General features: G+C 38.1%; 2 protein-coding genes across 4 annotated transcripts; one reads left to right on the forward strand and one right to left on the reverse strand.

The window, feature by feature from the left end:
* Nucleotides 1-7,545: 7,545 nt before the first annotated feature.
* On the reverse strand, nucleotides 7,546-11,552 carry LOC113672456 (uncharacterized). The gene is made up of 2 exons (XM_027188739.2): nucleotides 11,260-11,552; nucleotides 7,546-9,148 (listed from the first exon to the last, which is right to left on the reverse strand). Exons 1-2 carry the CDS (start codon nucleotides 11,406-11,408, stop codon nucleotides 8,131-8,133), a joined length of 1,167 nt encoding a protein of 388 aa, XP_027044540.2. The 5' UTR covers nucleotides 11,409-11,552; the 3' UTR covers nucleotides 7,546-8,130.
* Nucleotides 11,553-11,647: 95 nt separating this feature from the next.
* On the forward strand, nucleotides 11,648-24,713 carry LOC113672457 (uncharacterized). 3 transcript variants are annotated; one of them, XM_027188742.2, is made up of 3 exons: nucleotides 12,012-12,221; nucleotides 18,105-18,184; nucleotides 23,156-24,713. In XM_027188742.2, exons 2-3 carry the CDS (start codon nucleotides 18,150-18,152, stop codon nucleotides 24,141-24,143), a joined length of 1,023 nt encoding a protein of 340 aa, XP_027044543.2. In that variant the 5' UTR covers nucleotides 12,012-12,221; nucleotides 18,105-18,149; the 3' UTR covers nucleotides 24,144-24,713. The 3 variants fall into 3 exon arrangements, with proteins under 3 accessions (XP_027044541.2, XP_027044543.2, XP_027044544.2); XM_027188740.2 differs by lacking the exon at nucleotides 18,105-18,184 and having other exon boundaries at nucleotides 11,648-12,221; XM_027188743.2 differs by lacking the exons at nucleotides 12,012-12,221; nucleotides 18,105-18,184 and adding an exon at nucleotides 20,433-20,897.
* Nucleotides 24,714-25,416: the final 703 nt, after the last annotated feature.

Consider the following 25,416-nt stretch of genomic DNA (forward strand, 5'->3'; position numbering starts at 1 on the left):
ATGGAAAATAATTTTGAGGCTATCAACGATGTGTACGCGCTTTAAGTCAAGCTTTTCGCCAAGTTCCACGAAGTAACGAGAAACATATGATCAATAATTTAGAAGGTAGCTGAACATACTAAATAGGCTCAAATGTGAAACATTTGTCGCATTAAGTTGGGGGTTGGGGGTCGGGAACATGAGCAGAAGAAACCAGAGTAGTCCTTTCACTAGCATCTTGATCAGTATCCTAATAGCTATAACATTTATTGCAGAATTTTTACTTCACAGTATGACGTAGTTATACTAAGGGGCCCGGCGGTTTGCGTGTGGATGGAAAATCAACATGCTTACGCGCTCACGCCATTCTCCAATCTGTTGGACGATTAATTCATGCATTAAAACATGCATTAAACACGTTATCTCCTACTTACTTTACTAGGTTTGTTTCTGTCCTCAGCGTCGCGCAGAGGGGGGTGGGTCAAAGGGTAAAATTTTTGCCTAGGTTCATGGATGGAGTTCTCAACAATAATTCGGCGAAATTGATCAAGGTTATTTTTCCTTCTTTATGCTCTACCCTTAATCAAAAATCGCCTTTGTATACACCACATACAAAGAGTGAATGTGCAGAAGAATATTCATCGTGAACTTCAAAGTCTTAAAATCGACTATGACACTATAGTCTAGGAATGGAAACATATAGTCATAACTTCTTGTCCTTTGGTTGATTTTCGCGTATCAATTTGACTGCCATGCAGGTCGTGTATACTACAGCCAATTTTTGCTCATCTTTGGCAGCTGATTTATCGATTTTTCAGGGTTTTAAGATTTCATTTTATTTGACCTTTCTCTGCGTCGCGCAGTTTGCTCGTGAATGTTTCCATGCAGATTTCCAGATTTCTAGATTTCCAGACTACCAAGCTAAGATACATGTGAGTAAACTTACGACTTATTTGCATATTTGCATGTTTCCACATTTCTAGACTACCAATTTTACATACATGCAAGTAAGCTTATATTTACAAATTTCAGTTTTCGAACCCAAAAACATTTACTTAATTAGCTAGTTATTGTGGGCACGATTCCAAGTCACACATTTTCATTCTGTGAGTTTACCCTTGGGTGATTAATTTTATATGCTGCACGTCCCATTCTGATGATGTGTTCTGTGTTCTTCTACCCCAAGTAAAAGCAATATATTTGTAATTGTTTGGCCATCAATTTGTCTGACCAGCAAATAATCATTGTCTTGAAACCTCATCTTGTATCTGTTGTCATTACGCGTATGGTTTACTTTTAGTTCCGAGTTTAAGAGCACTGGCTAACGCTTTTAAAGTTATTAATCAACTGGTTATTTAGGGGTACTTCACACGCTATTGGGGGGAGATGGAAAGAGTTAACGTTCTCACCACTTTATTGAATAATTAAGACATACCATGAAGTGCCTCCAAAGAGCCTTTTATTTTAAAATCTTTTGTTGTCCACCCGGAGCAGTTAGAAAATAAAAATATCGGAGCTCCAAACTTCCGCCGATCAGCGGCGTCATCATCATCATTGAAAAGTTTCATAATCATTGTATTCCCACCGATAATTAGTTGACATGCAAACTTTCAGCTTTTCCATTTTTCAAGAAGTTTCATTGACATGATGCAAACAATCGAGGTAATTTTAATATGGTTGCGACTCAACAGACCATGAAGTAAAAAATATTTGTCGCTTGTTCTCGAAAGAACTATACATATTCCTGTAAGTCAGTGCAATAAGGGGCCCGAAGGCTGTGTGTTACCAATTTGATGATAGAAATTTTTTTTTGTCCACCAGAAGCACTTCGAAAATAAAAATATCGGAGCTCGAAACTTCCGCCGATCAGCGGCGTCATCATCATAATTGAAAAGTTTCATTATCATTGTATTCCCAGCGATAATTAGTTGATATGCAAACTATTAGCCTTTTCCGTTTTTCAAGAAGTTTCGGTGACATGATGCAAACAATCGAAGTAATTTGAATTTGGTCACTACTCAACAGACCATGAAGTAAAAAATATTTGTTGTCTGTTCTCAAAAGAACTATACATATTCCTGTAATTCAAACAACAAGGGCCGAAGACTGCGTGAAGTGTGTCGAAGTGTGTCTTTATTGTTCAAAAGATAAAATTACATATCTTATGTTACATTAAAAAGAAAAGGATGTAAATAAGCTTAGGTGTATCTAAATAAGATAAGTATATACGTGGAAACAAATACAAAAGTCTAATACAGGAAGTACACTTTTACAAAGCTACATTGTACTTAAAAACAATTCTATTAAAAAATGTATTCTTAAAACGGTTTGTGCGAATGGCGGGCATGACAGGGGATTTATTTCTCAAATTATACCTCGTGATCTTGGTCTCAGGGAAGTAGGCTCTAAGAGGATGGCTCAGGATAGTTGAAACCTTGCGACAAATTTTGTGATCTTGCGTTTTAAGTAAGTCACCTATCACTAATTTCTTAGATATGTAACTACGTTTAAAACAACGATCTAAAAACTGCTGGGCTATAGTTAGCTCTGACTCAGAGGCCCCATACACAGATAGAGCATAAGTAATATTAGGTAGGACAATGGTAATAGTAATATTAGGTAGGACAATGGAATTACATAAAACATCTATTGCGTGATACCAATTTGATGATAGAAAATTCTCCCCGAAAAGGCCATAGTAGTATCTTATTTATTTATTTAATCAATATTTGTACACGGTAAAAATTTCATCAGGTACGAAAAATTCCAATATAATGACTAATATCGTAAGAACCTAAAAAATCCTAATCCTAACATTATATTATATAACAACAATGTGCCGCTTAAAAACCTGATTCCAATGAATGCCGTGTTTAAAAATTATGATAGAGAAGGCGTTTAAAGTTGTTTAATGAATCAGACTCTCTTATGTTATAGGTTAAGCCTTTCCAAAGGGTTGCGCCGCTCTAACTAAACCTATTTTTCATGCAATTAGTTCTTAGAAAGGGGACAACAAGTTTGTTTACCGAGTCCCTCAAAGAATAGTTTGATTCATTTCGCCCTATAAATTTAGACGTGAGATATTCGGGAACTAGACAGTAAAAAGACTTGAAAACCATTAAGGCGTTCTGAATTTGACGTTGAGATATCAAGTCTTTTCAGCTGTGTTTGTAAATCAAGGAATCGACATCTACGTCGTAGTTTGATGAAGTTATTACAGGTGCAGCACGGTATTGTAGTTTTTTGTAGCTTGTTAGATAATGTTTTGCCACAATTACCCCAGACTCGGCTACGGCTATCACAGTGAGATTGAACTAGTGAGTTGTATATATTGATTAGTGTGGTTGAGGCACAAATGGCTTAACTCGCATTGTGACTCTAATAGCGGAAGCGATCCTTTACACAGTTTATCAATGTGAGAATGCCACGTTAAATTTTCATCGATACCTATTCCAACGGATTTCACAAAGGAAACTGGTTCAATCGGAACATTATCTATGGAAAGTTCGAGTGTATCAGATAGAGTACTAAATCTTTTCCTGGAGCCGATCAACATAAATTCAGGTTTTGAAGGGTTCAAGGTAAGTCTGCTTGACACAAGCCATTTGCCTAGCTTGTCAAGGTCGTGAGATAGGCTAGACCGAATCAAATGTAAATCAGAACCAGCACAAATAATGTGGGTGTCATTCTAGGTACGCTAAATGATAGACAGACAGGCAAATCGTTGATATAAATTAGAAATAAAAGAGGGCCAAGGATCGTTCTCTGTAGCACACCACATTTAAGGGTGGTGAAGTCAGAGAGACAACCGTTAACTGAGCACCGTTGTGTGCGATTCGTCAGATACGATTTAAACTAATCAAGAGTTTTCCCTGGAGTACCAAACCGATTCATTTAAGTTAGTAATATCTCATGATCAACAGTGTCAAACGCCTTTTTTAAGTAACCTGAGCTAAATACCTTCCATTTCAATGATAAAGGCTCCTTCTCGCTAGATTCTTCGATGACGGATTTCCTTCTGTCTTCTCTTCCGCACGCACTCTCAAAGAACATTCAGGGGCTGTCACGAATCGAAACTAAAAACCCTTTCACATTCTTATAGTAATCTCCATATCGATTGGTGCATGACGTGCATAAACGAGTCACACACACGAGTCACACACATGAGTCACACACACGAGTCAACTTCGAGCCCGAGTCAAATTCGAGTCACGAACCAAGTGCGGGTCAGTTTAAACTTTTCCCCTTTTGTAAAATAACATCGTTAAGGCAATACACAACTAGGGAGAAACAAAAGCGTTGTAATCCTAAAGCCGGATAAAAGGAATGGGGTTGTCGTTCTATATCGAACTGATTATTACTAAGGCATATTAAAAATCATAAGCGACACGTCAAAATTTCGACCTCCTAAGGAGGATCCTACTTTGCTAAGAGAAGGAAGACTACAACGATTTCTTACTGAGGATGAGAATGAGAAAGTTGAAGAGAAGCGGTCACCTTGACAGTATTGTCTATAGCAGTATCTATCCCAAAGGCCCACAACCAGAAAGGATTTACGGCTTACCAAAAATGCATGAGGAACGTGGACACAACTCAATCCTGCCATTTCGCCCTATTGTGTCCTCTATTTGAACAGACAACTATTACCTGGTTAAATATCTGTGCAATCTGCTTGCACCCCACATTCAAACGGAACACTGTACCTCGGACTCTTTCACCTTCGTACATGAAATCTAAGGTTTATCTTTGTCTGGCAAATTCATGATCTCGTTTGATGTAGAGAGTCTTTTAACAAAGAATGAAGAAGAATGCATTGACCTAGCGGTCAGGTACATTTCTGATGGCAACTCCAACCTCAAGTTAAGTAGCACTGAGCTTAAAATCCTTTTCTCCATAGCCACCGCTCAGAAAAAATTTCCTATTTAAAGGGTCTTTCTACGACCAGATAGATGGTGTAGCTATGGGCTCTCCCCTCGCCCCTGTTCTTGCTTATCTCTTTATGGGACATCATGAAAAGTTATGGTTGGAAAATTGGCAGGGCTCAGAAGTATTATTTTACCGCCGTTATGTTGAAGATACATTCTCTTTATTTCATTCGGAAAACGATGCGCTACTATTTTTCAATGAGATAAACTCCAGAGATCCTAACATTAGGTTCAGGAAGGAAAAAGAAATAGATCACAAAATACCATTCCTCGATGTTTTAATCAACAATGACACTCAATTTCTTGTCACAAGTGTTTACCGTTGTTAACCTTCTCTTAACCATCAACTTTATCATGTTAATACAAAACTTTCCTTGTAAATGCTGTTGGAAACTGAACGATATGTTAATTGTTCTTCATATGATTGACAATACACCTTTATCACGCAACGCCATTATAGATTACGTGCGCACCAAATCGAGGCTGGACGGGCATAAGGTATAACTTTGTGTCACATTACAGTGTTTTGGGTGAAGATTACAAGCAAGATCATAGCTCCGTTAATTTCTGAAGTAACGACAAACGAAATAAAAGTGGTGAGAATTTATCTTTCTTCAACTTTCCATTGAATGATTTATTGAGATCGAAATGGATTACCGCTATAAGGCAACATGAAGGGCCGGATTTCGAGGTGAGTTAGAGTCGCGTCGTGAGCAGTGAGCTGTTAGATGCACGTGTTATTAGCGACCGACTTTTCCTTTCGATTGAGGACTCAGCCAGCAGTTTTTTATGACCACTGAAATGGATTGAATTGAAAAAGAACTGACCACGCCTCTCTTCTGCTTGCAAGTCCTCAATTTTTAATTTGTTTTGTCGGCGCTCTTTACCCTCCTTAGTCCATGCAAACTGCGATGTTTTAGACGTGTAAGCCCAGCTGTAGTCTCATACGTATCATCTGGCTTGAAGTGAGCCGAGTACACCAGAGTAGAGCTTTTCTTTATCTGGCAAATTCGTTTAAAACCGCAAATTATAACGCGAATAAACGAGGGAGAATCTTATTATTACATATTACCACAGTTAGTAAAAATAAACAAAACATAGCCATGTGCGTTTGACAACCTGAGCCAAAAGTAAGACGATTCGTGGGCACTAACTTCCTATTAAACATGGCTTAACTTGACAATCATGCTGCTAAGTTCCTAAGCGCTTAAACGCCCTGCAAATACCTAATTTCATACTACACTGCTCGCAGAACTTATTTGATTACCCTGTGCCTCTCCCAATTACATGCTACTTTTAATTGTAACTTTAGCTCTGTACTTTAACGGTAACGAAATTACAACTCACTTAATACACAATGAAATTTATAATAAATCTAGGAAATCAATTTTTTTTGTGGAAACATTTCAAGATAGTATACTCATCGTCAGGGTTCAGTTTTGAGCCGATTATCAACGCTGTTTCGCTCTCATTGATCACAACAGAGAAACAATGTAGGTACTTAATCACTTTATTGTACCACGATAATATTTAATGCTCGAGCACACCATTTCAATCTCCTGCTATCTCGAGGTAGTTGTTGTGGCGCCTTTTTGTATTACCAAGCCAAGCAAAGAGTTAGAAGTAGACTTAACACCCGTCCAAAAAACTGAAAAGGCTTTGCTGAATTATTCCTGAGCGATTTAAAGCTAATTTTTCTAAATTTCGAGGCCATCACGCGATACGATGTCAAATTAACAATAAACTTTGTTCTGATCCTTTGGACCCTGATCCATAAGAATCCTTCATCAGCCAGTGTAACCAGATTTATTAAGTAAATTTTCGCGGTGAAACGAGAAAGGGTTTTCACCAGCGAGCACGACAATACAATGACAATCCCTAAATCACATGGAAAATCAATACCATGACACCTTGCTACAATGCTAAACTGTGTGGTAACGCTAGACGCGTGACACGCGTGACAGAACAAACTTTGTGCATGGAGACAAGTTGATCGGTAGATTTTACTAAATGTTTCATGGTTGTTCAAACAAAAGCATACGCAATCCTTGTATCAGCATTACCCAAATCCATTTCTGATAAAACAGCGCCGAAAAAGCGATAATCTCTCTCCAAAATCGTAAATTTGGACGTCGGAACAACCTTTTGCAATACTTTTTCCTCTAGCGAGTTGCAATGTTTGCCCCGTGGCGATCCCAGAAATCTGTGCGCAAACACAAGGATATGATTACTGGCAACTCATTCTTTGGGTGGAATAAGTCTAAAATTATCACCACTAATCGAAGTTATGATTACGATATGGAAGCCTGGCATATAACGGTATATAACGGCCGCCCACACACTCCACTCACGCTCATTTAAATCGTGATGATGGCGGCTTACTACCTGGCGCCCATTCACACCTCGTCAGAATAAATGGCAGCTAATTAGCGAGCATGTAAATTGACCTCTTTTTGCGGCGATTAGGTCACCCCTGATGAAGGCACCAGACAGGAGTGTCGAAACGTTGGGTCTATGAATTGTAACTTCTCGGTTGCATTCATCAAATCTTTAAACTCTTCACGGTGGTCAGTTTACGTTATCAACTCAGTTATTAGCACTAAATTAACTATTATTAGAGTTTTTCTTCACTCGTTATGTATCATTTTATTTCATTTTTATTAAACAAAATTGTTGAAATATAAAGTTGATGTACGTTCACTACAAACGACAATTTTACTAATGTTAAAACAAAAATCTACAATCTATCCTAACGGCAGTCATCTATAATTAGAAAACCTCTAGAGCAGTCAGGGTCAAACAAGAGTCACTGTGAGGGAATTTTCAAGACTCTTTTGACCATTTTGGCTACCGCAATGGGAACTTGGTCAACAACCTCAGCTACAGTTTTCTTAATCCAGAATAAGTAATCGTCTACTGAGATTTCACTCAGTTTTGTCTCAAAGTCAATAATAACAGCTTCTTTTAAAGTGATCACACTAAACGATTACACCTATTTAGAAAACCAAACTATATGTTATGCTCCAGTTTCCTTCGAGGTATTTTCCATCAGCTTTCATCTTCTGTCACCTCCTTTATTTTATCTTGGGCTAGCTATCGAAGTCAGTTTTCGCGATGTGTATTTATGGGAACATGTTTTAATTCAAGACAAACCTTCATATTTTTTCTCTTTTTTTTTCACGCGAAGCTTACTTCAGACCACCTTTTCAGTTCAGCGCAGATGTTTTCATATATAAAAGCGCAAACTTGCGTCAATTCTTACTAAGCTTGGACACAACTTTGTCAAAGAGAGTATCAAGTTATTGGAGAGAGTCTGGTACTGATATCTGACTCCCATGAAGCGCAATCTCTGACACTGTTCAGCGATCTGACAAAGAACATCATCCACTGGGGTAGGAAGACACTCTTGATAATCAAAAAACGTAAGGTTCTTGCAGTGTGTCGCTACAAGGTTCAACATGGCAGCAGTTCCACGACCTTTACGGACTAAACCAATTTCTAGACCCTCTAGGTTAGGCAGCTTGGTTAAAAATTGTTCCATTCCTGCGTTGGAGATTCGTTTAGTGTTTCGTAAATTGATGTGTTTTAAGGTGGTGCACGAGTTCGCAAGGGAGACTATACCGTAATCCGTGACCTTTTTGCAGCCCTCGATACTGAGGTAAACTAAACAAACACAAAGCTGTCCGATCTCAACGAGAACCGCATTAGTGACCCACAGACATCCACTAATGTCCAGTTCTCGTAGCAGCTTCGAGCGACGCAAAACAAAGCCGAGTCCTCGGGATAGTATCAGAGGGCACTTCGACATTCCGAGGACTTCCAGATAAGGGCAATGTCGTGCTATCATCTCGATTCCAGTGCTCGTGATTCGATTACGATTGCAGATGTAAAGTTTGCGAAGTTTGTGACACTGATGGGCGATGTGAAACAAGCTGACGTTTGTAAGACGCAAACACCCAGGTCCTGATAGGTCAATGTACGTGATAGCAGAGGACGTAACGCGAGAAACTAAACAAATAACGGTCCTGTCACGGATTCGCGGGTGGGCACAAGAGGACAAATCAATGCTTTGCCACAAACTTGGGTCCAGGCTCACGCGGCGCCACTGCTGGCAGACGCAAGACATGCGCATCAAGTCCTCAATTGTAAAATGTGAGAAAATCTTTAGCAAAAGAGCGTCTGACAAATGAGGGTATTTTCCAGTGTTGTTCTCCGTATCACTCAAAGCCACAACAACGGGTAGGCTGAAAGAAAACAAAGTGTATGCGTCGGATTTTATCAAAGCAACCAAAAGTTCTTGCAACCCGTTTAACTGAATAATTCGCTGTTCTGAGCATAACAAAGAAGCTTGCTACTTTTCTTGCGTTTTGTTCACTTCAGAAGTGTCAGTGTGTGGACCAGATCTCAAACCCGAATTTCTTCTGTTATTGTAATTCCCACGTTTTTCCTCTACGCTTCAGAAAAAGCTAAACGCATGTTCTCTTACCCTTTCTGTTTGCACAAGATGTCATATACCTCAAAAAGTGTGATAAATTGGACTGTTTTTGCTATGGCAACTCCTTTAAATATTCTTTAAAAAGAGAAAATATGTTGTTAAATTTATTGACGTGTTAATGATGAGGTTTTATTTAGAGCCACAATTTATCGTTCGATCCGATAAATATTAGGAAATTTCATCTAACTCTTTCGCTCCCAAGATCTCATCAGTGATTCTGTAATTCTCTCTACTGTCTGCCATACAATTCTTATGATGTTAGTTCGGAGAATTTGGTATTGCATCTACTTATAATCATCTAAATCATCTTTTTCTTTATTCTCATCACTCGTGTACTAATATTGTAAGGATTTTGTCAGGAGAAATTCTGTCTTGGTCATTCATGAGAGTTAAAGGGTTAATCGGATCGGAATCTATCGTATAGTCGCTATTCCAGATGTTAAGGCTGGTTTTCATAAAACGAAAAAAGGAAAGATAATTAGGAACTTTACTTGTTTTAATTCCTGCACCGTCACGATGATTTTCAAAATAGCATATTATCGAGGAAGTTATTTAAATTTTTCGGCAGGACTGGAGCCGAGCAGTTGAAGACGCTTTCCCCGACGCCATTACATTAAAAACTGTAGTTTTTCCCATAAACTCCTACATGTATGTGAGTGACGGCCCACAAAGAAGATCAAGCTTTGGGAAAATAGAAACGCTTCCAATTTTCACGATTTGTCCCTCACTATCCGGGATAAATATTTGGTTTATCACTAATTGGTTCAACCTGCTGGAGACGATGAGAAAACAGCGACATGCTTGATCGACGAAGATATTTTAGACATTTCGAAAACCAGCATTTAGTTTCCAATCTGTCGCGGAATCTTTTAATAAGGCGTCACATACAATTGTATAGAATTTAACCTGCTGCGCAAAAAAAGAAAAAAAAAAAAAACCTCACATAACTGACCAGACCAGTTAATGCGCACATTTTAGTTTCTTTCCTTTCAAATATTTTTCGGCCGATTTTGATGTTCTACCTCTAACTCTTAGCTATCAGGAAATGCGACGCTTGAAATCTCATTAGTGACAGGTGTGAAGTACTGAATTAACAATCATTCAAATGTGTATACTTGATCGAAGTTCCTCCCCCTAATATATGTGCTATAATAAGTTTTGCTATTGTTATCGCAACGATGGTACCTAAATGCATTTCACTGAATGAAATTGGACGTGATCGAAAACGTGTTGTGATGTGTTTCATTATAAATAAATATTATAAAAAGCTGTTAAACCACCGAAATGCAGTTAGAAATCTTTTATAAAACGTTCAACCATGAAAAACTACTTCAATGCTCCAAACTATGGGATGTAATAGGAAATGAAATATTTTTATTTGATGTTTAATTTTCCGAAGCGAAATCGAAAATATGTCAACAGAACAGGTTGTTTTTAACGAGGGAATTATCCGCGCTGTGAATACGAATTTTTTTTTATTTATTTCCCTATGGAGGGTAAACATGAGGTAACATCTGGTAGACTTACGAAAGTAACTATTCCACGTTTGCCAAAACAAGTCTTTACTCACTTATAAAATGTACGCTTTCCTGTCACCAATTATATATTATTCACTTTAAAGATACTATTTTATCAATCCTTTTTTCCGAGCCAACATCAAAAATTTCGTAAACTAGAACTGTTTTTAACTAATTTTCTTGTGATGCCAGTTTCTTTTGAATTTGCACAACATATACAATCTTCTCTACAATTTCTAGTTTTCAATATTCTCGGTACTGTTCATCATATCATAGTAAACTGTGCAACAAAAACCATTTACTAATTGTTGTAAAAATTTTGCTATCAGTTTGGTATACTTACCTTCTCTGCTCTTGAGAAGTCTTGTTTTGAATGATCATAATATTTCGCGAACGGCTGTGGTACGACAAAGCAGATCCCATATCGATCGCCGTTTTCACCGCCTCTAAGCTCGAGCGGAAGCGACTTTCAATGTAAGCGCACAGACGCATCAATGTAAAACGCCGCAACTGGTCATTCCCACCCGCTCGCCGCTCATAGTTTCAAAATATGCACTCCATTGGCTATTACTGATGTTGTTTTGTTGCTTTCAACGCGTGGAAATACGGCGTATGAAATATTTTTCTTTGGTCACGTGCTATTTGTTTCCACAGAAACAAGTCGAGTGCACGCGCATTGACTGAAGCAGATCGGAATTAACAATAAATGAACTTTCCATGCGCAGAACGCCGAAACATCCCTATTCACGGCATATCTTTCAGCGTCGCTTTTCATTACTGCAATTAGATTCGAGTTTTTGTAGCGCGCAAATTTTTAATCAACTTATTTCCTCGGAACAATGGTTACATTAAGGGCGACAAATATAGTTGAACTGTAGGGGAGGCAAGTGCAAACTGTGCCAGAAACTATCGTAACCGCAGACTAGATAAGAGAAAATTTTGGAATAATTTGTTGGTCGAAACACGATTGTACAAACCGCCAACAACCTGTAACAGCTAAGCGGAGGGCTTAGACACCTGTCGAAGTTATTAGCATTTTCATAAGCAAATGACTGCTTCGAGGGCAAGTTATGTTTATTCATTATCCTCATATCTGAGTGCCTGCCTGCACAACTTATGGCTCACATAGATTTCTTTGTCAGCCCGACTAAACAGACGTTTAGAAATTCAGGGCGCTGTCAAACTTCTTAAAAGCAAGGACACCTTATGCCGTCTCAGTGGTGTGAAGGTGATGGGCTGTGGATTTTCAATCCGACACAAAAACCGACTGGATCTGCCAACTTATAGGGCATCGATCACATCGGGGTATGTGCCTGTATCCATGTATACCTGTTGTAATTTTTTGACGACTTTTTACACGCGCGCAATATAAATTCCGTTCGGCGGATGACAATCTCTATGAACGTTATATATTAGTGCGATGCCAGTATTGTTAACTCTTAACTTTAATCGTATCGGCCTGGTTAGGCAAAGTTGTTGACTTCCTAACTCGAAAAAATCTTGTTGAAAGCATCTCGCATGCTTTTGTTGTTTTTAATAGGCAAAAGGGCATTGTTGATTTTAACAATGCCAGTTTGAACCGCACTGGTGACTATTGTTACGCGATTTTCCGAACGAACGGAGAATAAATACATGTCAGGAGAGGGGATTGAAACTATCGAGTTCCTCTTTCTCGTTTCGAGCCAAATAAAATTTTTTCTCGAAGTTCGTAACTTGTTATTAATGCACCGTGTCATAATATGCCGCAGCAATAAGTTTTCAATTTGATCACAAGAAGGGGGTATTACTTCTCATGTACAGAAATGACGGAAATACATATAAAGAAAAAGAAAAAGCGATATTTGCCAGTCTGAAGCATAAGCTCGAAATATAATTTAATTTCTTTCGCCATAGTCTGAAAATTCACTAGAGTATTGTCGCCCTCCGAATTTTAAGCCGTATGATTTCAACGCACCGACGTTTTTGTCTCGTTTAGGAATTACGGTTCGATTTTAATTAAATAAAACTAATAATGAAAACACTTCATGAAATATCAGTAGATACTTTAAAAAATGCGCCCATACGTTCTTTCTGTAATGCCCGCAGGTGAATTTCCTCATTTCCATGCGAATCAATAATCAAAGAAGCTTTAATTAGCATTTCCTTTTGAGCAGATTTTTGAGGATTTTGTCGGTATGTTTCGCTTCGAATCACAGAATTTAACTCCTTGGGAATGTTCTAAATTTTTTATCATCTCCAATTCAAGGTTTACCGAAACACCACTAAACGAGCATTCTATTTCTGTCTTACCTCGTCAGTTAGCCCACCAAAACCACCATCTTAACGCTCGCTTGGTTAGATCCTGTGACAAGCGTCATGGAAACCGGACCACTTCGAATTTTCCAAAAAATTCACTTAGACACAATTTTCCTCAGTGCGTTGTCTGATGAAACGAAGTTGTTAAGAGGATGTTGTCAAACCTCTTTATTACATTATGTATAATTAAGGAATTTGTCTTAAAAGCTTTAACTTACGATAAGGAAATCATTTTTCTCCCAACGCTCTTCTATCGGTAAAATAGCAAAAATTATTCATCATGTTTTGTATTGCTTGCGACACTGCCTTTTTTCTTTCTGAGCCTGTGTTTTGAAAAAAAAATAGTAATGTACACACGAAAACGCGTTTGGACACGTTTGGAATAATTTCTGCCTCAATAGCTTCAGTTTGATTCTTGGTAAATATTTGCATGGGGACTGACTGAATGCTGATGACTATTAGTAAGATAAATATGTGGTTTCTGTAAAAACCAGACGCTGTTTTGCATAAAACAATTCTTCAGCCGCGCTCACCTCTCAAGTCAGAGAGGGGGCGGGAATTCTTTAACCGAGGCTGGCCTTTGCGGCGAGACATCCACATGCATTTTCGCCTCGTCCAACCACTTTTTGAAAATCACTTGTGACTATATTATGAAGGCTAGCTTTATCTCACTAGATTCTTTTTATCGCTTGAAATACTTCTGGATTAAGAATATGACCATGTTCATATACCTTGTGAATTTGAAGTTTGTATGAAATTGTGGAAAAACTGACTTCTCCTCCCGCCAAGGAGAAACATTTTACGGGAAGGGGGGTTTAAGACCGGTCGATAAAGATGCATGTTAACCTGACGAAACATTGCAAACATCACTCTGTTATATTTTAAACATTTTGTACATAAATCCTTGGTAAAATTGACCAGTGATTTCAACGGCGTAAGGTTGATTTAACATCAAATGGAGTTTTACCTAAGTAACGACTTGGCAAAATACAAGTATGCCTTACTATTATGAATTATTACTTTTTCACACCGGCGGGGAACTAACGTGCACCATAGCCCGCCCCCCCCCCCCCTTTTCCCCTTCGCTAGTAACTATTTTCTTCCCCACCCCACCCACCTCCCTCAACCAATGCAACCATCCCCTTCTGTTTATAACTTACCTTCATATCGTTTCAACTTTTATGCGGTTCTTAAAGGTCACTAGATCTTCAGCCTTAAAGATGGTTTAACCAATTGCAGTTGATCATGTATGAGCGCACGATTCAAATTCACCTTGCTGACAGAGTTAATTATTATTAACCCTTTAACTCCCAAGATCTTCTTAGTAATTCTCCTTACTCTATGCTATACAATCTTCTGATGTTACTTATGAGAATTTGGTATTGGATCATCTAATAATCCCATAATTGATAATTTTCTTGGTTCTCATCACTTGTCTTCTTGATTTTGTATTGATATTGTAAGGAGAAATTTTGTGTTGGTCACTCATGGGAGTTAAAGGGTTCATTAGAGAACGTATCTCTCTCTATGCGTTAAGTCCATCAAAACCTCTTTTACTAAACATACGTTTTACGTTGAAAAACTGATTTTATGTCAAGGTTGGACCCCAGGACGAGACCAAGACACTCTTCACGCGGCAAAAAGTCCCCTTTCTTTAATCTCGAGGCAAACGAGTGTTTACTTCTCAATTATTATTACTTTTTATATGGATTCTGCTAGACATTTTGAACATAAACTTTCACATTACAATAGTGGATGCATTTTCGAAATATCCTCCTCTTAAAAACACTTCAGCGATTCGGTTACTAGTGTTCACCACACTAGTGATTGGTGCTTTTTGCACACCCTGATCGGCCAGTTCAATGTGAGTAGTGAGTTACATTCATCTCTGTATGAGCAAGCGAAGAGACAAAACCGCTCAACAAGAGTTTAATTTCCGACCTCGGTATATCGACAGAAAAAAAAACAATTTTTTGGTTTCTGTGTAAAATATACATAAACATTTATTAACCACAGTGTCGGTTAAAGGTGAATTTATATCGAGCTGCTTTAAAGCATTGGTAACAAGGGCGTGACCGCAGTGGTTGGAATGAAAACAAAAAAATAAAAAAAAGATGTTCGCAAAGATTCCATTAGATTTAAAAAATCTCTTCGCATCAAATATTGGCCATAAGGTATGTTTGCCCATATGTTTCCAATATGAATGTTTTTCAAAACAATTCGTACGTGATTGAACTCAAATCGCCATATGTACAGGTCGAGGCACATTGCTTTCAAAGCTATATGAGGCACAGCTAAATGTACTGCTACATCAGCAGTACATTTTAAGAAGCACCAAATATATCGAAAAATTCGTTTTAGGCACGCTGATCACGCTAAGAAAACATCTAATTCAATCGATCAGCTTTTAAAGGAGCTCTGCCTAGATTTTAATGAGTTCTTTTCTCAAAACCAAATATTTTCAGAAATGGATGTCTGATTTAAATTTCTTACACTTTGCAATTTGCCATGTCTAAAACCTGAATTTATTTTTGATTATTCGTAATAATTTGTACGAGGTTTTACAAACGGTAAGAGTCACGTTTGGAAAAAGTGGCGTGTTACGCAAGTTGAGTGTTGTCGACATTTTGGCATTAAAAAGTTTCTTATCTTTATTTCTTTTGTTGTTCCTACAGAGCAGCCGACGAATATCTTTTTTTCACTTTAATGCCCTACTATTAAACATTTACTATTAAACATTCACCGCCACATAGACAGCATTTCAATATTATACCCGTAAAAATTCCGAATCCGCACACCGAGACTGCTTCGTGAAATGCAAAGCTTATTTTATCGCTTTTTTGAGTTAAATGTACATTTTTGTGGGCTCGAGTATTAGAGGGGACATTTTATTTTCATTTTCTTATCTAAAATGTTTATCTCAATAGAGAAAACGAAAAAGGTTCCCGTTGACATTTTGAAGTTTTAGGACTTTATCCCAAGATCAATATTTTGGAGCGAAGGAACGTAATCGGAGTACCACGTTCTTAGTTAACAAAACTGCAGTAAGGAATTTACCGAACGGGCTCTTAAATAACGAACAAGATTGAACTGATTTGATTTAAGACGTTCCTGGCATCTGTTCACCATACTTTTGGATTTCACTGAATTTTATTCCTATTAAGTAGGTTATTGAATTTAAATCACTGAAGCGGTATTTCAGATCCTAAAATTGACCTCAAATGCTAGCGAGGAGAGATTTGCCTTTCGACGGTTTTTAGATCGTAGTTTTGAATTATTTGTACGTGTTTGAGCAGTCGTAAAACTTCTAAAGTAGAGTCTTTGAGGAAAAAGCAGAATGTTCAAAACCGATTTCCTTTATTAAAAGTACGTGCTGTACGCAATATAGTCTTATCTGCAGAGATCTTTTAAATTACGAAATAGCTTTTCGCAGGAACATATTTAAGATTGTGATGACAAATTAGGCCAAATTATCCGTAGATAACTAGTTGAAGCTCCAAAGTTACAGCACAACATCTTCAATTATTCTGCTCTATTCTTGCTTTTTGATATTAGCATTTAAAAACTAAGTTCATGAATAAGAACCACGAGAATATCTATATTCAGCCGGGAATATCAGTTGATATTCTCTTGATGAGGACTGAATTTTGCTCCTGCTCAATTAGTTCTCAATCTGTTCTCTCCAATATTGTCATGAATACTTAACTTTCGTTTCAATTATTTTTTTCCTTTTTGTTTTTTATTTTACAAAATTGTACGTCTTTTTGTAAACACGACTTCTACAGTCTATTTATTGGAGGGAAGAGTCGTTATGTGGGTTTCATTCCAAATAGATCTGTGGCTCTTTTCTGCAAGCCACAAAAACAAGCCACAACAAGTCCCTTTTAATTTTTGATGAGATAAACACTCTCGAGGACTGCTTCCAATTTTCGTTCGCATCTACTCCTTAACAAGTTACCGGGATCCGCCTCATTTCATCATCAAGTCACGAACAATAGCATTAATAGGAATGCCGAGGGCTCACCGCAAAATATCAGTTATATTCCATCCTGACATGAAGTTTTCCTCAAATTGTCGACGAATGGAATTAATTAAGAGACTATGCGGGTAAACATCCTCTAGTTAGGGCTTTCTCCAAAAGCTTTCAAAGGAGAAGGGTAAAAACCGCAAACAGCAAAGAGAAATAAAAATTTGCGTGCTGTGACTATTCTCCAAATTAGACTTCCTGTTGTGAGTGTTTGATTTCAGTTCATTTTTTTTGTGAAATAAAACGTTATCTGTGGTTGGAATGCCGTTTGTCTGTCAGCAAGGGCTGGTACATCCATCGCAGACTTTGGCAACAGCAAACACGAGTACTATCGATTGTCATAGGTTTTCTTCAAGGAGCAAAAGTCAATGTTTATGTTTAACATATGTGAAAATCAACAAGGTTAATCGGAGCGTGTGGAACCTTTCTGTGTTTCAAATAGCGAGCTATTTACGGTAAGGGGCATTCTAGAAATAGAACACGATCTTTGATGAAAGGTATGCCAAGGTGAAAATTTGGCAAATGTTAGGACCACAGGTACCCAAGCTCACGTCATGAATTAATCGCTGGCTTTTTCTCGAGACGTGAGTTTGGTCAGCCTGTGGTTAGGACGCGAGCTTTCATTGGCTGTCTATTAGTTGTGCCATATATGTTGACTTATTTCAAAACGTGATCATTATGGAAAAGTATAGCCTTTTCAGGACACGATGTCATCCCGCCAAAATTGGACATTTCCGATGATACATTCAAGAGACACGACCGCCATAGCTCAAAATTAGAAATTCAACACCACAAGAGTGCATCTGAAATACAGCTGCAACATATGTAAAAGTGTGGTTTTTTTGAAGATCGGCTTCATTCATCAGATCTTCATCGCCGACGAAGCAAGGCCTGTCTTCCCTGCAGTGAATATGGCGACGTTACTTGCCTGCACGGGATTTCAAAAGTAGGTGTAGATTTTGCCAAGGTGCTTATGTTCTGCCTCCTAGTGTTGTTTATTATTTGTTTATGTCTAGTATGTTGCACTTGCGGTTGAAAATTAGTTCCGAAACTTGAGCGAATTTTGAAGGCAGCAACTCAGTGTGTCTAGGGAGAAAATTGAAGCGTTAGAGAGAAGGCATCCAAAACAAATGGTGTTTGGCATTAAAAAGGATTTTTAAAAGAAAGCCAATCGTTTTGATCGAGGATAGGTCAAACCTCTTCATTAATAGCTGTTTATTTTTCCAACTATTTGCGAAGGTTATTATAAGTTGGCTTCGTTAATAATTAATTCCCCGTCAGCATGATGAGGCAACCACTCAACTAAGTTCCAATTACTGGATTTATAAATCAATTTCATCTTGGTTTTCTTGTTTAGGAAGGATTCTTTGAGTACGACAATTCAAATCTTATGTAAGTCCTCGGGTCATAGGGCAACAAATAAATCTCTTGATAACTGTTAACAGGATCAAACACTCACATGATCCTTTCAGCAATTCTACTGTTTCCCTCTGCTTTCATTCTCCAAATATTTTCCACATAGTCATATGATAGCACATACTTTTTAGTATTTTTGAGCTATTTATGATTATTTCAGATAGGCATATTTCGTATTTTTAGTATTTTTGAGCTATTTATGATTATTTCAGACAGGCATATTTCGCTAAATAAACCTCACAAATTACAATTTTTCTTCAGTTCCGACGTTAAGCTGATTAATAGATATAGAACTCCGTCTTTGCTATCTTGTCACGTCAAATCCGTCGCTGTTTCTTGTCCGGCTTTCATCGCTGCAAGGACTCTGAACCGAGAGTTATGAATCAGTCAAGTCCTTTATGTTCCATAGCAAGACACATTGTTCTTACCGTGCCTCTCCTCTCCTACGACTAAACTAAGATAGGTATTGGCAAAATGTTATGGCAACCTGACAAAATGCTGCGTAGCGGGGGTAGGGGGGAGGGGAGAGGGGGTACCGCGATGCAATATATAACAAGCCACTATCTCATTTACGAGAAGTACTGAACACAATTCTTTGTCGCTTGATGTGCTAATTCATGCTAAGATTCGACGAGTCAAGATAAAACATTCAGATCCATGCATGTTTCTTCTTAAAACGGGTGATGTGGAATAAAAGGGAGCCTCAAAGTTATTTCGTGATGACTGGAAAACAATTTTAGGTATTCCATGCAAAAACAGCTCAGTCACGATTACAGTTGTTAAAGCCTAACTAGCCTCCAACACGAAATATTAGAACAATGTTCTTAATTATTTTCTTCATTGGTGCAACCATTCGAAAGGTTTTGGTCGTCAAAATCACTGCTGTAAAGTTATGTATGTTTTTGAAGACTACAAGAAATCAAATATTACTTTGAAGATATACGATATTTAAAGCATGACTTGAATATAGTTATTCGAGACTGTGTTGAAACTCAAACAATTGGCTCCTTGTCAGACGATGTTTGTTATTTTAGACTGAAATTTTTGTCAAGGAATCTGCGAGTTCATCAAGCTGGCAAATTTTTGTCGGCTGTTGACAATAAACAACAATTCGTATTTCAAGGTCCAAGCAATTTGGGTTCATCCATAGACTTTTGTTTGTTATCGTTTGTTTAGTAAGTGCATAGCATGATAAATGAGACCAAGTGAAACACGTTAACAATTTGAAAACTGAGAGAAACTTTTTTCCTTCACATTAGTTCACATCAGTTAACCCTTTTACCCATATAAGTGACTAACATCTCATTTCTCCTTACAGTATCGACCCTGAATCAATCATTGAGGTTATAAGAATACAGGAAATGACCATCCACTGAAGAATTTCATGATTGTTTGACAAATTCTCCTTTTCAGTACCATAGGGAATGTATAGTTAATAGTATGGAGAATATGTATACTGATGTTAAGGTGTAAAGGTTCAACAAATTTCGCTTCTTGGTTGACAGTAGATCTCACCTTAACCACAATGTAATTAAACAAAAACTTATACAAACTTCAGTTTACTAAAAAATCAGAAACATTTTTTACGCAGCAAATTGATTTTAAAACTTCACTACGTCAGCTTTTTAAAAAGAAACAGATTCTAGCTATAGGACAACCCCAAAGTATTTAGCCTACGTGTAGCCGTACCCTTCCCCCAGGTGAAATGGAAGCTTCCGTTTCACCTGGGGGGAAGGGAGAGGGACAGCGACACGTAGGCTGCAAAACATTTAACATTTAATCCCTGCTTGAGTTACGCGCTCAAGATTACTCAATCTTTACAGTCTCAAGGTATTGCGTTTGACTGAATTGCGTCAAAACCTCGTATAATGGCATTTAGCCGTCTACGCCTCCTTGAAGGCGGCAATTACATCAAAGTAACTAAACTAACAAGTCTCTCAGACGAGTGACAGTCACACACTAGCCCCATTAAAACAGCAATCTGCTGATATGGAAGTTTTCGTGTCATGGTGACCTCTCGTGATCGACATGCATCGGGCAGCTGAGTTGAAGTTTTAACCTCACGCTTTAAAACAGAGACTTTTTCTTGCCTGAAGCTTTGAAATTTACGTTCAAAGTTCAAAAGCATTTTCTCCGGCTCCCAGAAGACGAGTTGTACCTGCGTGAGACGGATATCAGTTTTTTTCCAAAGGCCCCAACTGCCTGCTGATGGCTGTAATTCTATCTTGTGTAGGAGTTCGGAAGTAAGTGTTGTGTTTTGTTTTAGCTTTTATTCCGGTCGTATAACGAAGATATACAAAAATTTATATTTTGAATGATTTTTTGTATTGATATCAGTAAGTTCTACACATATTCCACTCACTGAGAGTCATTTTCAGATGAATATGGTGTTAACACTCAAATAGTGCTTTACGGGGCTATTTGATTCAACCTGAAATATTTCGTACAGACAGCGTTCAGTAGTCTGATTCCGGTGGTAAAAATTCATCTCAGAAGCCTTTAGCCGGTTTTCTTTTTTTAAATCTATTCTCTCTTCTCTATTTGGATTAATTGTTTGTTGTCAGTTAATGCTGCTTTATTTAACTTTGAACTCACCGACGGATTTTTCAAATCTGGCAATCACTCATGACAGAGCAGAGTCGTATCAGAGATCACCGTGTAGAAAAATAAGAAAAAAAAAGACAGAAATTTGTTTTTGATTTGGGAAAAAGTAAGATGGAACTACGACTGAAAACGGTGAATATAGTTTTTTCTTGAGCCAAGGAGAAAAAGTTTAACACAATTTCAAATGGAATAATAAAGAGCTGAAAGATTGGATTGTCGTAAGTTGTTCTCTGAAGTACTTTGTTATTAGTAGTTTTTTTTACGCAGTTCGTACCAATTAAGTGCTAAAGGTCAAAAGACGCCAACATACGGAAAACAGAAAAATTTGGGCGAAACTGACTTTTTTATGCGGAACCGTACTGGAGAATTAACAAATTCCGAAATGATCTGATTGTATCTTCCCCGAGTCTTAATGAAATTTACAGACAGCGTAACGAGAGCTTTCAGTTTCGTTTCCGAGCTGTATGACTGGCGGGATTCCTCCCGTGACGGGATAGTGGTTTCGATGGTAGTTTCAAATCAATTTATCCTCTCGGTTCCTTGTGTTTTTCTTTTGATATTTTCTTTTCAATGGAATCTGTTGTAGGCGTCAAAATCCTGATTTCAAAATGCCAGCAAAATTTATGAAGGGATAATCTCCTACCCTCAACGAAATACAGAGAGCGGAAAAAAAGAAATACCGCCCTTTTAACGTAAAGGCCGTTTATCCTTTCCTGATATTCATTAGTCTAGGCAGTGGTTTAGGGGGAAATTTGCCTCTTTCTGCTTGGTAACGGTACATGCCCTTTCACAGCAATGTCAGTTTTCCAACCCTAACTTACCGGTTACACAAAATAACATTACCAAAAGTTCATTAGCGAAGCACGCGAGGGACTGTTCTTTATATTCCGTGACAAATTGAAGATAACGAGGTTGAGAGAACGTGAGACTGAATGCACTGTCGAAAATTGAGGAAATAACATCATGTTAAAGACGTTTTGATGACATCATTCTTGCGATCGTGATCTTTTTACCTGTCAACACTTTCAAGTACGAGGTTCAGCGAAGTTTAAAGCTCCATATCAAGTGAATAATTCTAAAGTTCAAAATTCACAGAGACCATCAGCGCAAAACTGTCAATATTTACGTATGATGCACCTATAATATTTTTTCATGCTACAGCTCTCATATCAGCTCATTTCACTGAGCAGAGTAAGAATAGAACTCCACTGGTGATGAATTGGTCGAACAGGCACGAATTTATCCAAGCTTTGTTCCATATCATAGATATTTCAGAAATCATTTCTATTCTTGAATTCTGCTCAAAAACCCCATGCCTGTTGGACTGGACGATCAAGACTTTAATCAGAAAAAAATAAAATGTCGTTAGTCACCTCAACGCCATCTAAAACGGTCTGCAAAATTTTCCTTGTATTCCACGAGGCGTCAGTTCTATATGTCGGAGATTCACTCTATTTTCAATAACATCGCTGTATTTTCAATTGATTGTTTAGTTTTAATGGTCTACTAGTTCTTCAACGTAGCTTTTAATTTTTGACCTTTGGGTAGTTCGTATTTCGGTCACCTATTTCTCACTAACGCGCGTTCGCTACATCAAGAGAAAATAGACTTCTTCTTAATTTCTCGTCATAGACATTCTGATACAAAAAACTGGAAAATTTAAATATTGGAACAGTTTGCTGAGGATGAGAGGTGACAGAACTTAAATAAGGAACAAGCTTGAGGGCGGTTTAAAAAAAAGTTAATCGACTCGATTTAAACAAAAATTAAATTTCTAAGTTAAAGTATTACAGATGCTCAAGCCGTTTTGATGCTCTTTAAAGCTAAAACGACTCAGCATGACTCCGTGAAAAATCTTAAGTTTATTATTTTTTTGTCTATATCTCCTTTTATCAAGGTTAAAACCACAAGAAACAGTATTTCTATCACGTCGGAGTCGGAGAGTGTCCGACCATCTGGAAGATGAAAGAGTTTCATCAGAGCCGCAATGGCTGTTCCCAGATAACATCTGGCTTCGCATATTTTCCTATCTGTCACTGCAAGAAAGAACTCAAGCTTCTTACGTTTGTCAACGATGGAACAATCTTTGTAAGGACTTTTTATTCTGGCGCGAAGTGGACTTTAAATTTTGCGGGGCTGCTCAGCCAATAACGAACGAGACAGTGAAAGCTGTAACTTCATATTCAACGGGGATCCAAAGTATTGACCTGTCAGGTGACCACTGTAAGCCAATCACTGACGAGGCCATTGGTCACGTGGCACGTTCCTGTCCGCGCTTGCAGAGACTGAACATAGCTGGGCGAACAAAGGTTTCTAACCGAGGGCTCACTGTAATCGCGAGGAATTGTCCCCTCTTGAAAGAGCTGGACGTAGAAAAATGCCACGAGATCAGCAACAACGGAATCAAATCAATTGCCAGTCGGTGCCGTGAACTAAAAAGTCTCTCGGTGGCGAGATGTCACAAAATTACCGATAAAGGGATGTGTTTTGTGGCACAGGAATGTAAGAATTTACAACGTCTTAGCATCGCAGGTTGCAGCAGAATCACGGATAAAAGTTTGACAACTCTCGGAAAACACTGTGACTTGTTACGAGACATTAACCTTAAAGACATTCAAAGCATTACTTCTTATGGCATTGAGAGACTGGTCAGCGGCAACCCGAATTTGACGCATGTGCATTTGGGGATTGTTCAGGACACTAAAATCACTATGGCGACTTTGCAGATTATTGTCAAGCATTGTGAAAAATTGGAGTTTCTGAGTTTTCAGCATTTTCATCGGGCTGGCGTTGTGACCGGAGGGGTACGAAAAGTAAACAAGAAAAAACTTGGCGCTTTCATCAACAACCTCAACGCCTGTGTAGTTTCAAACAATAACCGATAATTCAACAAAATGAACAACACAATTCTTGATGCGCCAAAGTCCGGTTTTAACGGACGGAAAGGCTATATTTTCAGTCCAACGAAGACGAATCAATATCGCTGATCAGAATGATCGAATGGATTCGAATAGTCACTGTCGATTGCGATGGAAAAGTTGGCTTTCACACACTTTTAAGTACAAATTTATATTTCTTTCTGTTACAAGAATGCATAAGAAACGGTCCGTTTGTCATTAGCTAATGGCTTTCTTCGGTTTTGCTTTCAAGCATGAAGTCCAGAGTGACGAGACTTTCAGTTCGTGTGTCCTTTCTAAAAAGTGTGAGGAAACAATCGAATTGTTCATAGAGAGATAACTTTTAATACTTCTTTTTCTGATTTGGGATGATCCATTTTTAGATTTTCTTTTGGTAGTATTTTACGCATTGTCAAAAAGTAAAAGTCAATGTATAACTAAACTTTTTTTACTCTAATTATCAAATTGATCATGTCAACCTCCACATTATTTATATTAATGTGAAAAGAATTCATTTATGAATTATTAAAATGTTGAGTAGATTTACATAAAGCAAAACTCTTTCCAGGTGAATTCGCTTTCGATTTTTTGAGTAACAAGGGCAAGCTATAAAGTTCAAAGGGGAAGGGCATAGTTATTAATTTCCGCGCGCCTTATTTTAAGTGACTTACCCCACTGTTTCACCTCGTGTATTAGCGGGTCCGTATTCGATGATGAGAAAGAACTAAAAATCTGACACTTGAAAAGATTAACGCGTTAAATTTGTGTTACTGACTTTAAAAAAATTCATCTCACAAAGATGGGGGGTCAGTGACAACCTAACAGCCCTCTTACCCTTGTTACGCCCCTTTGAAAGATGGATGAGTTTTCTCTTCTTTCACAACAAGTTTGTCTAAGAAAGGTTGCCTGTCTTGCGCTCTACCTTCTCGCCTTTCAGAAACCAAATTAATGTGTTAGACCAAGGAAATAAGAAACCCCAAGAAAAGCCTTAGTGAAGGGGGTCGGACGATTAGTAGAGGGATCACATGGGGAACGGAGGGGGGGACCAGCGGCGGATCATTCGTCGTCAACAGAGTATAAAGGGGGGGGGGGAAGCTATAGAAAATTTACCGCCAGGGAGGGGTGGGTTATAAGAATATTATAGAGACTTATGAGGGAATAAGGTTAGTTTTATCGTGAACAACCAAATTGCTCTAACACCCCCTCCCCTCCCCCCAGGCAATAAATAATGACCGGTCCCAAAAAAGTAATACAATTTTAT

The sequence above is a fragment of the Pocillopora damicornis genome, chromosome 9 (assembly GCF_964200805.1).
Source record: "Pocillopora damicornis chromosome 9, jaPocDami1.2, whole genome shotgun sequence".
NCBI classification, from domain to species: domain Eukaryota; kingdom Metazoa; phylum Cnidaria; class Anthozoa; order Scleractinia; family Pocilloporidae; genus Pocillopora; species Pocillopora damicornis.

Bases quoted from the DNA above. Each gene is read 5' to 3' on its own strand.
- LOC113672456 (XM_027188739.2), bottom strand. From the start codon at position 11,408: ATGCGTCTGTGCGCTTACATTGAAAGTCGCTTCCGCTCGAGCTTAGAG. The intron at 9,149-11,259 runs GTAAGTATACCA...GTTTTCTTTCAG, and splicing joins ACTTCTCAAGAGCAGAGAAG to CCTACCCGTTGTTGTGGCTT.
- LOC113672457 (XM_027188740.2), top strand. From the start codon at position 12,148: ATGGGCTGTGGATTTTCAATCCGACACAAAAACCGACTGGATCTGCCA. The intron at 12,222-23,155 runs GTATGTGCCTGT...CCTTTTATCAAG, and splicing joins AGGGCATCGATCACATCGGG to GTTAAAACCACAAGAAACAG.